The sequence below is a fragment of the Rhinolophus ferrumequinum genome, chromosome 3 (assembly GCF_004115265.2).
Source record: "Rhinolophus ferrumequinum isolate MPI-CBG mRhiFer1 chromosome 3, mRhiFer1_v1.p, whole genome shotgun sequence".
In the NCBI taxonomy this organism is placed as follows: domain Eukaryota; kingdom Metazoa; phylum Chordata; class Mammalia; order Chiroptera; family Rhinolophidae; genus Rhinolophus; species Rhinolophus ferrumequinum.
The window spans coordinates 69,195,699-69,208,039 of NC_046286.1; the positions used below are offsets into that span (position 1 = coordinate 69,195,699).

Here is a 12,341-nt window from a genome sequence, read left to right on the forward strand (position 1 = left end):
ATTTTTATTTTTCTTAATCTGTCACATTATAATCACACCAAATTACTACCCTTCACTGGGAAAATAATTTACTGGATGGTTTATTTGTTATTATCACACTGAGTGAAATACTCATCCTTTCAGAGTCTCTAGGCATAGTTGTCATTTAAAGAGGTGAAAACTGCAGCCAGAAGGTTAAACTATAATCAATTTGGTGTCAGAAAAGGAGAAAATCTTTGATTACTGATACTAGCTAGTTTCGAGTATGTTAATTTTTACTTACCACATTTGTTAGCATTTTATTCAGTCTTTTTTTTTTTAAATGAACAAAAGAATGAATGCACCAAGAAATGAATGAGTACCTATTCTACGTCAAAGCTCCTTTCCACAAACTAAGAAAGCACAAGATACAACCCTGCTTGTTCCTTCTTAGTTGCTTCCTTCCCACCTGAGGAAACTTTCCCATTCCTGGTGGACGGAACAGTAAATTTTCAAAGATTTTCCTAAGTGGCCTTGGGTAGTTTATAGGCACATTCTCCAAACACTGACATCTCTGCTCATGCAATTCAATGCATCAGTAACATGTTTTTATGAATCCTTGTCATTCAATATTTGGCTACTGGAGAAAAACGGGCCAAAACTAAAAAGACATATAATCCTAGTCCCCAAAGATTTCAATCTTGTTGGACATACCCAAAGCTTAGCCTGATGTTTATATTTTGCACAATAAATAATGTCTCTGAACTAACAGGCAGTGTCAAATATATGTTTGCTGGTACAAAATGCCTTCCAGTCTCTAAATTTCAATATGTGATGTATAAACCACCGAGTTTTTGATTTTCTGAAAAAGTGTTCTGTAAATGACAAATGCATGGAACTTGGTAGCAATTCACAGAATACAAACCAAAATTCTCACCAAAGGCAACTTCATAGTAACAAATTAAATAGGTACTTTGACCACGTTTTCAAGATCCTGCCTAACCCACTGCTTGGAGGGTTTTTAAAGCCAGTGAAAAATAATGATCATTTATTATACTTTCTGCACCAAACTTTTTAGATGAAAATGACTGGGGCAACTTTATACGAGCACTGAGAACAGTCCTCTACTATGGTCATTTTAATGGGTTACATTTAGGTTGTTTCTAAATGAGTCCAATGAGGAACTTAACTTTTAGATATAGCACTCAGTAGAAATAATCTGACTTCAATCAGCAGTGATACTATGGAAAATGTGGACACTACTGAAGAATGGCCAATAGCACTGACTTGTCAGATCTGGATTTAAATCCCAGCTTCCCTACTCACTGGCTATGAAACTCAGCAAGCTACTGAACTTTGCTGAGCCTATATCTTGACCTACAAATGGGAATAATTATATTTACATCATAGGACTATAGTGAGAATTAAATCAGATGATGTTTAAAAATACAGTATCTAGAATATAAGTGTTCAACAAATATTAGCTATTATTATTATTCTAAACCTACCTTACATTTGTAGAACAACTAATACCTTCAAAAAGCCTTTACTATATACATGTTTTCATTTACTCAAATATGTACCAAGCAGCAGATTCATATGAGCATCAGAACAATTGTGGATATATGACAGTCCAAGGCAAGAGATACTCATTTTAAAGTTTTCCACAGTAAAAGTTATTACAAACAACGTCATTTTCCAGAAGCTACAATTCTCTCTCTCATAACCTAATCTCTTTGTGCTGCTCTGTCTTCTTTAGCATATTTACCACAGCAGCCATCACAGCCGTCGCCATCTCTGATCTGCTGTACTGACAGCCAGCAGCATACAACCTCCAACTGCATTACCCTCCAGTGTCAGACTGGGGTTCTTAGCTAGACTGTAAATTCCTGGAGGGCAAGGATTATGCCATTTACATCTTCTGATTCCCACAGAGATTTGTAGCTATGGATAAATGAAAAGATATCTATTGATAAGACTGCTTCCATCCATTCTTTATTATTATTAGTGACGTGAAAGAAAAATAGCTTAAGATTTTTTTCAGTTTAGATGAATTGCACGAAAACAGCTTATCCTCCATCAACGGATATTTTCATGTCCAGGCTAAGCTCATACAAGCACTGCTTTGCTGATGCAGATATTACTGATTTTGGTTAAAATCTAGAGTCCTGTATGAACAACATACTTTGACAGAGTCTTGTCCATTTAGCAGGAAATCCATCATCAAGCCAGTTATTTCCCTAGTGTACTGTTTATGTAAGTATAAACTGTTAATGTATTTGATATAAATTTCAAAAGTAATTCTTGGGTGGATTGGGGGGGTCTTTTGATAAAGAATTATTCTTGACTCTAGATACTGAATTCTTTTAAATTTCCATAGAGTACTTGCCTCATCATTTTAATGAAATGTCAGTTCAGTAAATATTTTATAAATGAGGCATTTGGAGAAGTCTAGGTTAAGCAAAGGGAAATGATGGAATTTAACAACATGAAACATTACTGATCTGTTAAGTAGGGGAGAACTGGGACGTGGAGTAAGAGATCAGACATACCTCTTACTGCCAAGGGGACACACTTGTGCTATAGACATGAAGGGTGTTTTAGTGAGAATGAAAAATATTTAAAGGAGGGAATGTTGAAGTGAATTAAAAGGCAATTGCTGACATTCAGCTAACGTTTAGCAATCATTTCCATTTTCTGACCCACCTGCCTGCAATTTAACTTAAATGTTAATTAAAAGGAAGTGGAAATCGTTAGTCAGTTTTTAAGTTACTTGGAATACGTGGAGGAAAGAGAAAGGATAAGCTCTCATATCCTCCTTACAGACACAGGTCTGGACAAGGCCTGGAAATGCGTGTAGGGAGCAGAAGATGCTGGTGTTAGGGGAACAAGTTTCCATTCTCCTTTTCTTGGGCTGGAAATACAGCCTTAGAGAAGCTGATGAAAGATTTGCAGCTCTGAGGACAACTTTGGGACTGAACGTCTGTAAGTCCAAAAGGCTTTCAAGCTCTCTACCAGTCGGAATTCCGTCAGTATGGTCAGAAGACAGTGAGGGAGAAGAAATGATGAGGACAGCTGTGTTGATATATAGACATCAAGTACTTTGGTTAGAAGAAGTTTTTGATTAAAACTTTTAAGATGATCACTTTGAAAGCAGTCTATGATTTTCACCTTTTGGAACTGAGCAGTTCCATGTAAATTTTACAGACCTACCCTCTACAACAACTGAAGAAAGCACCCTTTCTCATTCTCTCTTTTTGCATTATAAATGCAAATTATCACCAACATATTCATTTAAAAAAACATACCAAATGTTATTAAAAATATCTCCTATGATATTTAAATGTGATTACTGCAGAAGAGAATAGTATTTACCCACTTGAGTGACACTGCTGATTTATGAAATCGTCTAATATCTTAATTTTCCAAACAAAACTTTTCCCTACCATTTTCTTTATAAAAACTGTAATTTAAAATTCAACATAGACACCTCCATTCCATAGACATTGGCCGATACTAATCCTCACCCTTCCACAAACACTTGTACATTTGATTCTTCCCAAGCTTCCCAATGAGGCAGTAAGGAGACAGCTGAGTGACAGGAACAAAAGAGAGCTTAGGAGTTGCCTGGTTGGTGGCCTGAAGATCAAAGCATAATTTAGAATGACTTCTCAACAACCAGGCTCTGGAGCCTGGGATTTCCTGAACAGCTCCAAGGCTCAGAGGGTCTCTGTTTTGCCTGAACACTGTAGGTCATACAGATAACTGCCATCACGAGGCCCAAATAGCAAACAAGATGGCGTACACCCTCTGCTTAAACTCACCACCATCCGAGGTCCGTGTTGGGCACCTTTGATTATTAGATACTGAGTCAAAATCTACCTTCATGTAGCCTCAGCCACTGAAACCAATAGCATCTATAATTCCAATTCCATTTCTATATGACAATCTTCCAACTAATGGAAGTTGGTTGTCATGTCCTTCCTGAGGCTCATCCATGTTAAACACCCACAGTTCTTTTTTCAATATGGTTTCAAGTTCCCTCTCAATTCAGGCAATTGGCCAGTGGAAGCTCTGAGGACCCTCAGAGGAGAGAAGACCAAAAATCAATCTGACTCCTATAGTGGTGTTAACAACACAGAGAGAAACAATCACCTCCTTTCTTTTAGAACCCCATACAGCTGCAGGAGTATCTGATGGTCACATCCTCTGATGTTTCTTATGTAACTGCCTGCTAAATCCAACATTTAAAAATGTTGCTCCTGTTTAGCTATGGTGCACTGTAGAGAGTACTGGACTAGAAGTCAGTGGAGCTGGGTTCAGGTTCTAGTTCTGTCACTGAACTCTCCAAGTGATCTTGGGCAAGTTAGGTTCTTCATGTATAAAACAAGCCGCTGGACTAGACTGCTAAACTCTAGCCCCGTTTCTTTCCTGCTATCAGGGCCTACCTACATGCCAGGCTCTGCTCTTACAGTGAACAATTACTCTCACTCTTGGGAAAATAAAAAGTGGCTTTTCCTAATCAATACGTTAGGACCCCCTATACAAGCTAACAAAAGTTAATTCTTACCAGATTTGCAACTGTCTACTAAGTCATCTTCTAGGATAACCTTCATAGATCGTGGAATACTTCCAACAGATAGCCTTTGAACCTAGCAAGGAAAAGAAAACAGATAATGAGTACACTTAACTACACGCTAAATATTAAGAATCCTAGCAGTTCTTGAAATTACCATTTTTATTTCTGATATTATCATACAATGTAATTATGATGGGGATTTATGGAATTTTCTTGCAAATTGTGCCTAATATCAGTTTAAGAATTCACTAAAACTAGAGTAAAATAAAACACCAATATGGAAAACATCTCCAAGACAACCTACCTTGTGGATGGTCAAAATAAACACATGCTCCAACTACTAAACATATTAACAAAGTTACCCAGAATAGAGAGGCAGTTCTTTCCTGATCTCTGGTCCTAACTAAGACCTGGGACAAATCACTAAGTTCCTTTGATCATTCCTTAATAACAGAACTCTGGTTTTATTCCATGTGGACATGCAACCAGTAAAAAGACTGTATATCCCAGGCTAGCTTTTATGTAGGTGTGACCATTCTAAGTTCTGACCAATGAAATGTAAGTAGCTATGTTGTGAGAGACTACTCAAACGGGGAGACTTGGATTAGATGGCAGCTACTTTTGCCTATCCTTCCTTGTTCTTGTTCTCTGACTAGGATACAGATGTGAAGAAGCTGTAGCCACCATCTTGGACTATAGACAACCGGAAGAATAGAAGCCACGAGTCAAGAATGGTGTAGAAAGACCAAAGGAGTCTGAGTTCTTGACACTGAATAAGCCTTTGTGTTTAAGTGACAAACACACAAAATACAAATAAAAAAAACAGGCTCACTCTCATGTACTCATGTATTAAAAAGGGGTCATATAGGGGCCAGCCCGGTGGCTCAGGTGGTTAGAGCTCCATGCTCCTAACTCCGAAGGCTGCCGGTTCGATTCCCCATCGGCCAGTGGGCTCTCAACCACAAGGTTGCCAGTTCAATTCCTCGAGTCCAGCAAGGGATGGTGGGCAGCGCCCCCTGCAACTCAGATTGAGCACGGCACCTTGAGCTGAGCTGCCGCTGAGCTCCCGGATGGCTCAGTTGGTTGGAGGAGTCCTCTCAACCACAAGGTTGCCGGTTGGACTCCCGCAAGGGATGGTGGGCTGTGCCCCTGCAACTAGCAACGGGAACTGGACCTGGAGCTGAGCTGCGCCCTCCACAACTAAGACTGAAAGGACAACAACTTGAAGCTGAATGGCACCCTCCACAACTAAGATTGAAAGGACAACAACTTGAAGCTGAATGGCACCCTCCACAACTAAGACTGAAAGGACAACAACTTGACTTGGAAAAAAGTCCTGGAAGTACACACTGTTCCCCAATAAAGTCCTGTTCCCCTTCCCTAATAAAATCTTTTAAAAAAAAAAATGGTTATGTACACCTCATTTGGCACAGCAAATAAAAATTGGACCTAAACCCCAAATCCAGCCCACTGCAATGTTTAACAACCAATTAAATGCATTTAATTTTCTCCTATCCCTTAGTTAAGAACCTCTAGTTTGAACTTCCTCAATATTCACTTAATTTTAACATAATTATTAAATCATTCCCCTATCCTCTTGCCAATGCTCTATATAAAAAGATGTTTATTTCATGGTTTTTAAAGACTATATTGATATATGTACAGCAGTTTCACACTTGATCTTCCACAAAGTGATGACACAAGTTTCATTTGTAATCTGTTATGTGTTCCCCAGTCCTAGAAATTTGCACATAGTTGAAAGACACTTCTTTAAATTAGTCATTTTTCCCATTGATTTGATCATTTACCTGTTCCTGAATTTTGATTTCCTGATAATCTCTACACTTGGTTGGAGAGGAAGCCAAGTCTGAGAGGCAGGTGAATTTTGAAGAATCACAGCTCTCCAAGCTGGGACATGAGGATGGCCGGCTGAACGTGTAATACTGCTCAAAGTCAGCCTTGACCACAAAAACACACTTGCATTTGGTACACATGTAATCCCGTTCAAACTCCAGGATTTTCACCAGACTGGTTCGAATCACTGTCCCAGTGACAGATAAAAAGTGTCCCACGTCCTTGGTTTTAGGGATGTGCTCCCTCACCAGCTCAGGACAAATTGGCAAACCTGACGGAGAAAAACAACAACAACAACAAAAAACTACATCAATCGTGACATTTGGCTACACAGAACAGACTTTCCTCATATTTCCTGGGGGAGAAAGGATAACTTCAGGAAAAAAACCAAAACAAACAACAAAAAAAAACCCTTGTGTTTTACTTAAGAAAAAAATCAGATCAAATCAATTAAGAAGACAGAAAAGATTTCAAATAAAAATTATCAAAGGATTCTCTTTAAAAGTACGTATCTAGATGACATAATAACCAGAATTTTAAAAAAAGGACTGCATCTCATAAGAGGGCAATCTCAGTAGGATCTAAGTACAGTATGTAATCATAACCACATTCAACGAAAAATATACTGCCATGGGCCACCCATATAATCAACTGACGACTCTGAGTAAACCACAAAGTTGAGTGATAAAGAGATGGTAGTATAATGACAAAAGAGTACCACGATGATAGAAGGCTACTGCTTTTTTCAGTTAGTTTCAGGATTTATTAATATGTAAGTCTGACAGTGTCTCCAATCCTTGAATTACCTAGAGGTTTACCCACAGCATCACTTTATGCTTTAAAAACATTGTGTATTTCAACATTAATAAAGAGTCAACTTAATAGGAAGAAATGCCAAAGAAAAATTTTATGTGCAAATGATGCCCTTTCTCATTTGAGCTACAATGTATCATGGGAGTAGAGAGATGCTGACTGTGATGGTCAAAGGCTGCCTCCTAACAGGTTTATCAAGATAGCATTTCTTAAACTGGTTCATGTCCCATGGTCCATTGTCTGGTCCTCAGAATTCAGTAGTTTGGAAACCTGGTAAGTATGCACACAGAAGATGGATCTGTCAGATTTGCCAAGCTCACGAGAAATAACCATGATAGGTATGATTATACTTTAAGTTTCTAAGGTCAACACATTTTTTTCCTGTTGATAGATCTATTCTGAAAGCCAAATAATAACAGTAATCAGAAGATAGTTCAGGAAGCATGGAATTAAAAAAGAAAAAAGTAAATTAGATGAAATGAATGCTTAAGGAACTGGCTACATTAACCTGGTGTTACAGATTACAAGTCCATCGATACTTAAATTTTCTCTGTTGCTGCCTGAGATTCTCTCTCCATATACTGTATACTGCACAGTCAAGGTGGGCACTGCCAACAAGACTTCTTTTTCTATGCTTCCAAGGCAGACTTGCCCACTTTCTAATGAAAATATTCATTTATATTAACTCAGATTGCATCACATTTTGCCCGTAAGGGAGCCATACTTTTGCTTAGGATAATTTTTATACATCTATGTTCTATTCTGTGTTGAGTTTATGATTTAACTCTCAGAAAACAAACTTATTTCCAAATTCCTGGGGAATGCTTCATAGAACCCTCTGGGGCCGACAAGTGCTACTTCACCTACACAGTGGATATATTTTTAAGCATAAATCACAGTTATTTCTCAGTAATCTCAATTCAGTATGTGTTGGGGTTCTCAAAATGTTCCTAGAGAATAACATGATAACAAAATCCTTAAATGGTCACCTGATATCCTGGCGTGAAGGTTCTGCTTCATGGAGACACCCTCGGGCTGAGAAAGGGACTCGAGAATTGTCAAAGCTGATCTTCGTAGTGCATCATCAAAAATAGTTAGGACTTCATTGGGGAATGAGTTGAAATATTCCCCAATTTCCATGTTGGTCTCAAAAAGGGTCATGGCATTAACCACAACTGAGTAATGAGCATCTTCATCTCTTTCCTTCAGGATTACAAGAATATCGTTCTTATGGTATTCTGAAACATACGACTCAAACACTTGGCCCACCAGCATAACTTGATCGCTATTCATCTTGAATCTAGGTAACTAAAGAAAAAGAAAGGGCTGTATGATATCTTTGCTATTCCAGACTTACACACGAGTTAACAAAATAATTGTTTGGTTGTAAATCATCCTGAATTTAGGTCACACTATAATCTCAAAATACTACCTGAATTTAAATTTTAATTAGACCTGAATTATCTATTACTTAGTAAATGTATTATTTTTTAAGTGGATAAAGAACTAATTTGGTACTGATTATCAAAATCCAACATGGTCCAATGCCTTTCCCATATCCTGTCCCAAAACTTCTTCCCCAAAAGGTCCTTGCTTTTTCTTTAACCACATTCCATACACACACTTACTCTCAAGTATAAAATCTTAAATGCCAGTCTTTTGGCTCAAGTTACTCCTGGTAGAGTTCTTTGAAAGCGTCCTGGTTCTAGGCTTTATTCATATAAAGAACATCTCCCTCTCTAGTCACACACACATATGCATGTGTATTCTGCTACACAAATGGAACACCCACTACTAATCAAATTGATAGTCAGTTCTGACTTGAATAGTTATCAGATTGGCTTTAGAAATTTACATTTGTAGGTGAAGTTTATATCCTATTTTTTCTTCCTAACCCAGGAAAACTATTGGCTTCAGCAAAAACAGATGTCAAGAGTGTAAAGAAACCAGGTAATTAAACTGAGAAAAGGACAATTAGTCTTTAAATGAAAATAAGTATGGTATATTTCAATACTTGCCTAGCTCATTCCCTTGGCAACATTTTTTAAAATTTGTATCAATAGATTAGAAGGGTCTACCTCCATTTTATTTTCATGTATACATGCAGACATCTACCATGTACAAGTCACTATGCTTTGAAATGAAAGGTTCTCTATGCCCTCAGAGAACCAAAGGAGAGATCAAATATACCAGCACTCTAACAGTGGGAAAAATGCAATATGAATAGGAGCACAAAGGAGAGAAGGATTAAATTTAAATGAGCTGACAATTCCAGAGGTGGACATGGACAGTTACAAATAAACTGTCCAAATTGGATCATCGAAGAAACTCTTATTTTGTTTAAAAACAGAGAGAGCACTTAAGGACAAATGTACTTTGACTTACTTCATTTAACCAACATTTACTAAACTAGGCTCTAGAAACAGAAAGATGATTAAAGATTGTTATAAAGCTCACAGTTCAGCATCGTAAATACGTTATACATGCTGCTTATTAGCAATATTTTACCTTCTCTGGGAATCTGTTCTGGAAGGTGTGAAAGGAGGAAAGGGGGTATACAGCAGTTCGGCCAAGAATCCATTACAAAATGCCAGTGTGAGATTAACAGATGATTGTATGTATATCTAAGAGAATAAGTAAAAGTAAATTTGGTCCCTACATTGATAAGTAATTTGTGCTGGTTAGGTAATATAAACTCAGTCAAGTGTAAAAAAGAAAGAGCACTTGGGAAGGAACTAATCATACAGTATTTCCATGATGTGGCCTTTCCTTAAAACAAACAAATGAACAAACAAAAACAAAAAAGCACAAAAGAAACTGGACTCCTAAAAGTGGCTACAAGAGAATCTCTAAGATTCTACAAATGCATATTAAATTTGGACCCACAAGTTTAGCAATTTAAGACAACTCCACATAGGGCAGGAAGAGGGCAGCAAGGGAATTCATGGTTCAGATTAAGGTCAGATTAAATTCCGTCTAGTCTGTTTAAAAATAACATGTTTTAAAAAAATAGCATTCACTTTCAGTATCTGTGCAAAACTGATCAACTGTTTCTATGATGGTCGCTAACCCTATAAACATACCCACCCCGACGGACTGGAGGCACTTACTCCTTTTTACAAATTTCAAGTTCCCTTTCCATTTCTTATTGAGTATTTAAGGTTAAAATACAACCATGTTGCATTACTTTATCCTCTGGACCAAACTGAAGCACCAACAAATAAAACCAGGAGGGTGAACAAGCGGTGACCGGAGCTGGGAGTCCGGGAATCACGGGTGGCCCAGGCGCCGCGCCGCACCTGCCGGAGCCACGCCCCTCGCCCGGGAGCGCCGCGTCTCGGGACCCGCCCCACTGCCCCGCCCCCTTCCCGTTCCCGCGCGTTCTCTCCGCGCCTCCTCCCCGCTCTGTCGGGTGCCAGCGGGCGCTCGGCAAAAGGGGAGTCGTTGTCCGAGGGCTGCTTTCCACACTTACGTCTCTGGACGCGGCTCCTGCCCTAAAACATCTGGGCAGGTCTCTGACATTTCCCGCGTTCACTACCGGGCAGCTCTGTCGCCGGACCGGTCCCGGAGTTGAACAGTTTTTGAACTAACCACATGTGGGCGATACTCTGGCCTAATTGCGGAAGAAAATATAATTAACGGTGAAACGAGACAGCTGCTGTCACTTACTGGCGGATAAGCAGTGTCAGAAGTCACAAGGAGCGCGCCGCTCCCGAGGCGAAGGGGCGCGGAGAGGTCAGGCCTCCCCGCCGCGTCGCACCGCACCCCAAAGGCGCTAACTGGGGCTGGAGCGCGTGCGCGGGGCCTATCGAGGCACCGTCGGCCGCGGGGGCGCGCAGGCTCCGGCGGGCCCGCCTCCCGCCAGGGCGAAATAGGCGCCACCAGGGAGGCCCGGCCCGCGCACCGCCTCAACTTCACGGCTCAAGTGGCTCTTCCGGGTGGGGAAGCGGGCGGGACCGCGCCGGACCTGGCGCCTCGGGACGCGAGAGGCGGGGCGGAGCGGATTGGGAGGGTGCAGGACGGTCCCGGGAGGAGCAGAGAGTCTGGGCGGGGCGCGGAGCCCGAGGCGGGGCTAGAATGAAAAGCCGCCCCAGGTGGAAAGGGGAGGCGGCGGGCGGAGGTGCTGTGCTCTGAGGGATTGTTTAGATTGCGCCTTTGGTGTAAGAGCTCCGCCAAACCCAAGGCCAGGGACATTTTTCTCTTGTGTTTTCATCTAGAAATTTTAGAGTGGTTTTTTTATGTTTAGGCCTATGGCCTTCTTTTGAACCAATTTTTGAATATGGTGCGAAGTGTGTATCTTAGATAACTTTTTTTTTTTGCTTATAGAGATCTAGCCGTTTGTTTTAAAGAGCTATCCTTTTTCCACCAAAGTCTTTACACTTATGCGAAAATCAGTTGTCCTTTATATATGTGGGTCTAAGACTTTACAATTCTGTTGCCAGATCTATTTGTCTGTTTACAAAAATACCACATTGTCTTTGGTTACTATGGCTTTATAATGAGTCTTGAAATCACTGTTTAGCATCCATTGTTGTTCTTTTTGAAAGTTGTTTGGGTTCTTGTGTTTCCATATGTATTTGAAAACCAGTTTGTCATTTTTCTGTTAAAAAGCTGGGTTTTTGTTGGGATTGCATAGCATCTGTAGGTCAATATGGGAAGAATTTGCATGTTAATATTGAGTGATACGACCTTTGAACAAAGTAAACCTCACCGTTTATTTAGGTGTTAAGTACTTAGTATCTCTAAACAGTGTTTGATGATTTTGTTAAATCTCTCAGATTTGTCCATAAAATCATGTGGGAGGGGGAAATCATACTTTTTTTTAAAGATTTTATTTATTTATTTATTTATTTACTGGGGAAAGGAAACAGGACTTTATTGGGGAACAGTGTGTACTTCCAGGACTTTTTTCCAAGTCAAGTTGCTGTCCCTTCAGTCTTAGTTGTGGAGGGCGCAGCTCAACCCAGGTCCAGTTGCCAGTTGCTAGTTGCAGGGGGCGCTGCCCACCATCCCTTGCGGGACTCAATGAGTTGAACCAGCAACCTTGTGGTTGAGAGCCCACTGGCCCATGTGGGAATCAAACCGGCAGCCTTTGGAGTTAGGAGCACAGAGCTCCAACCACCTGAGCCACCGGGCT

The 12,341-nt window shown here is 40.0% G+C and overlaps 1 protein-coding gene across 8 annotated transcripts in view; it reads right to left on the reverse strand.

Annotated features, from left to right (window-relative positions):
* MCM9 (minichromosome maintenance 9 homologous recombination repair factor) overlaps nt 1-11,190 on the reverse strand; it is a 70,509-nt gene extending 59,319 nt beyond the window's left edge. For 4 of the 8 annotated variants that reach the window (XR_004421994.1, XR_004421995.1, XM_033096742.1 and 1 more), the window contains exons 1-4: nt 10,874-11,190; nt 8,194-8,512; nt 6,346-6,662; nt 4,529-4,610 (exon numbers count right to left, since the gene is read on the reverse strand). Coding sequence is in view for 6 of the 8 variants with exons in the window: in XM_033096742.1 (XP_032952633.1) it covers nt 4,529-4,610; nt 6,346-6,662; nt 8,194-8,497 (703 nt within the window). In the remaining 2 variants the exon portion in view is untranslated. Of the gene's footprint in view, nt 1-4,528; nt 4,611-6,345; nt 6,663-8,193; nt 8,513-10,676; nt 10,849-10,873 lie in introns of those variants that run through there. The other 4 variants (XM_033096727.1, XM_033096720.1, XM_033096701.1 and 1 more) reach the window with 2 other exon arrangements.
* Nucleotides 11,191-12,341: the final 1,151 nt, after the last annotated feature.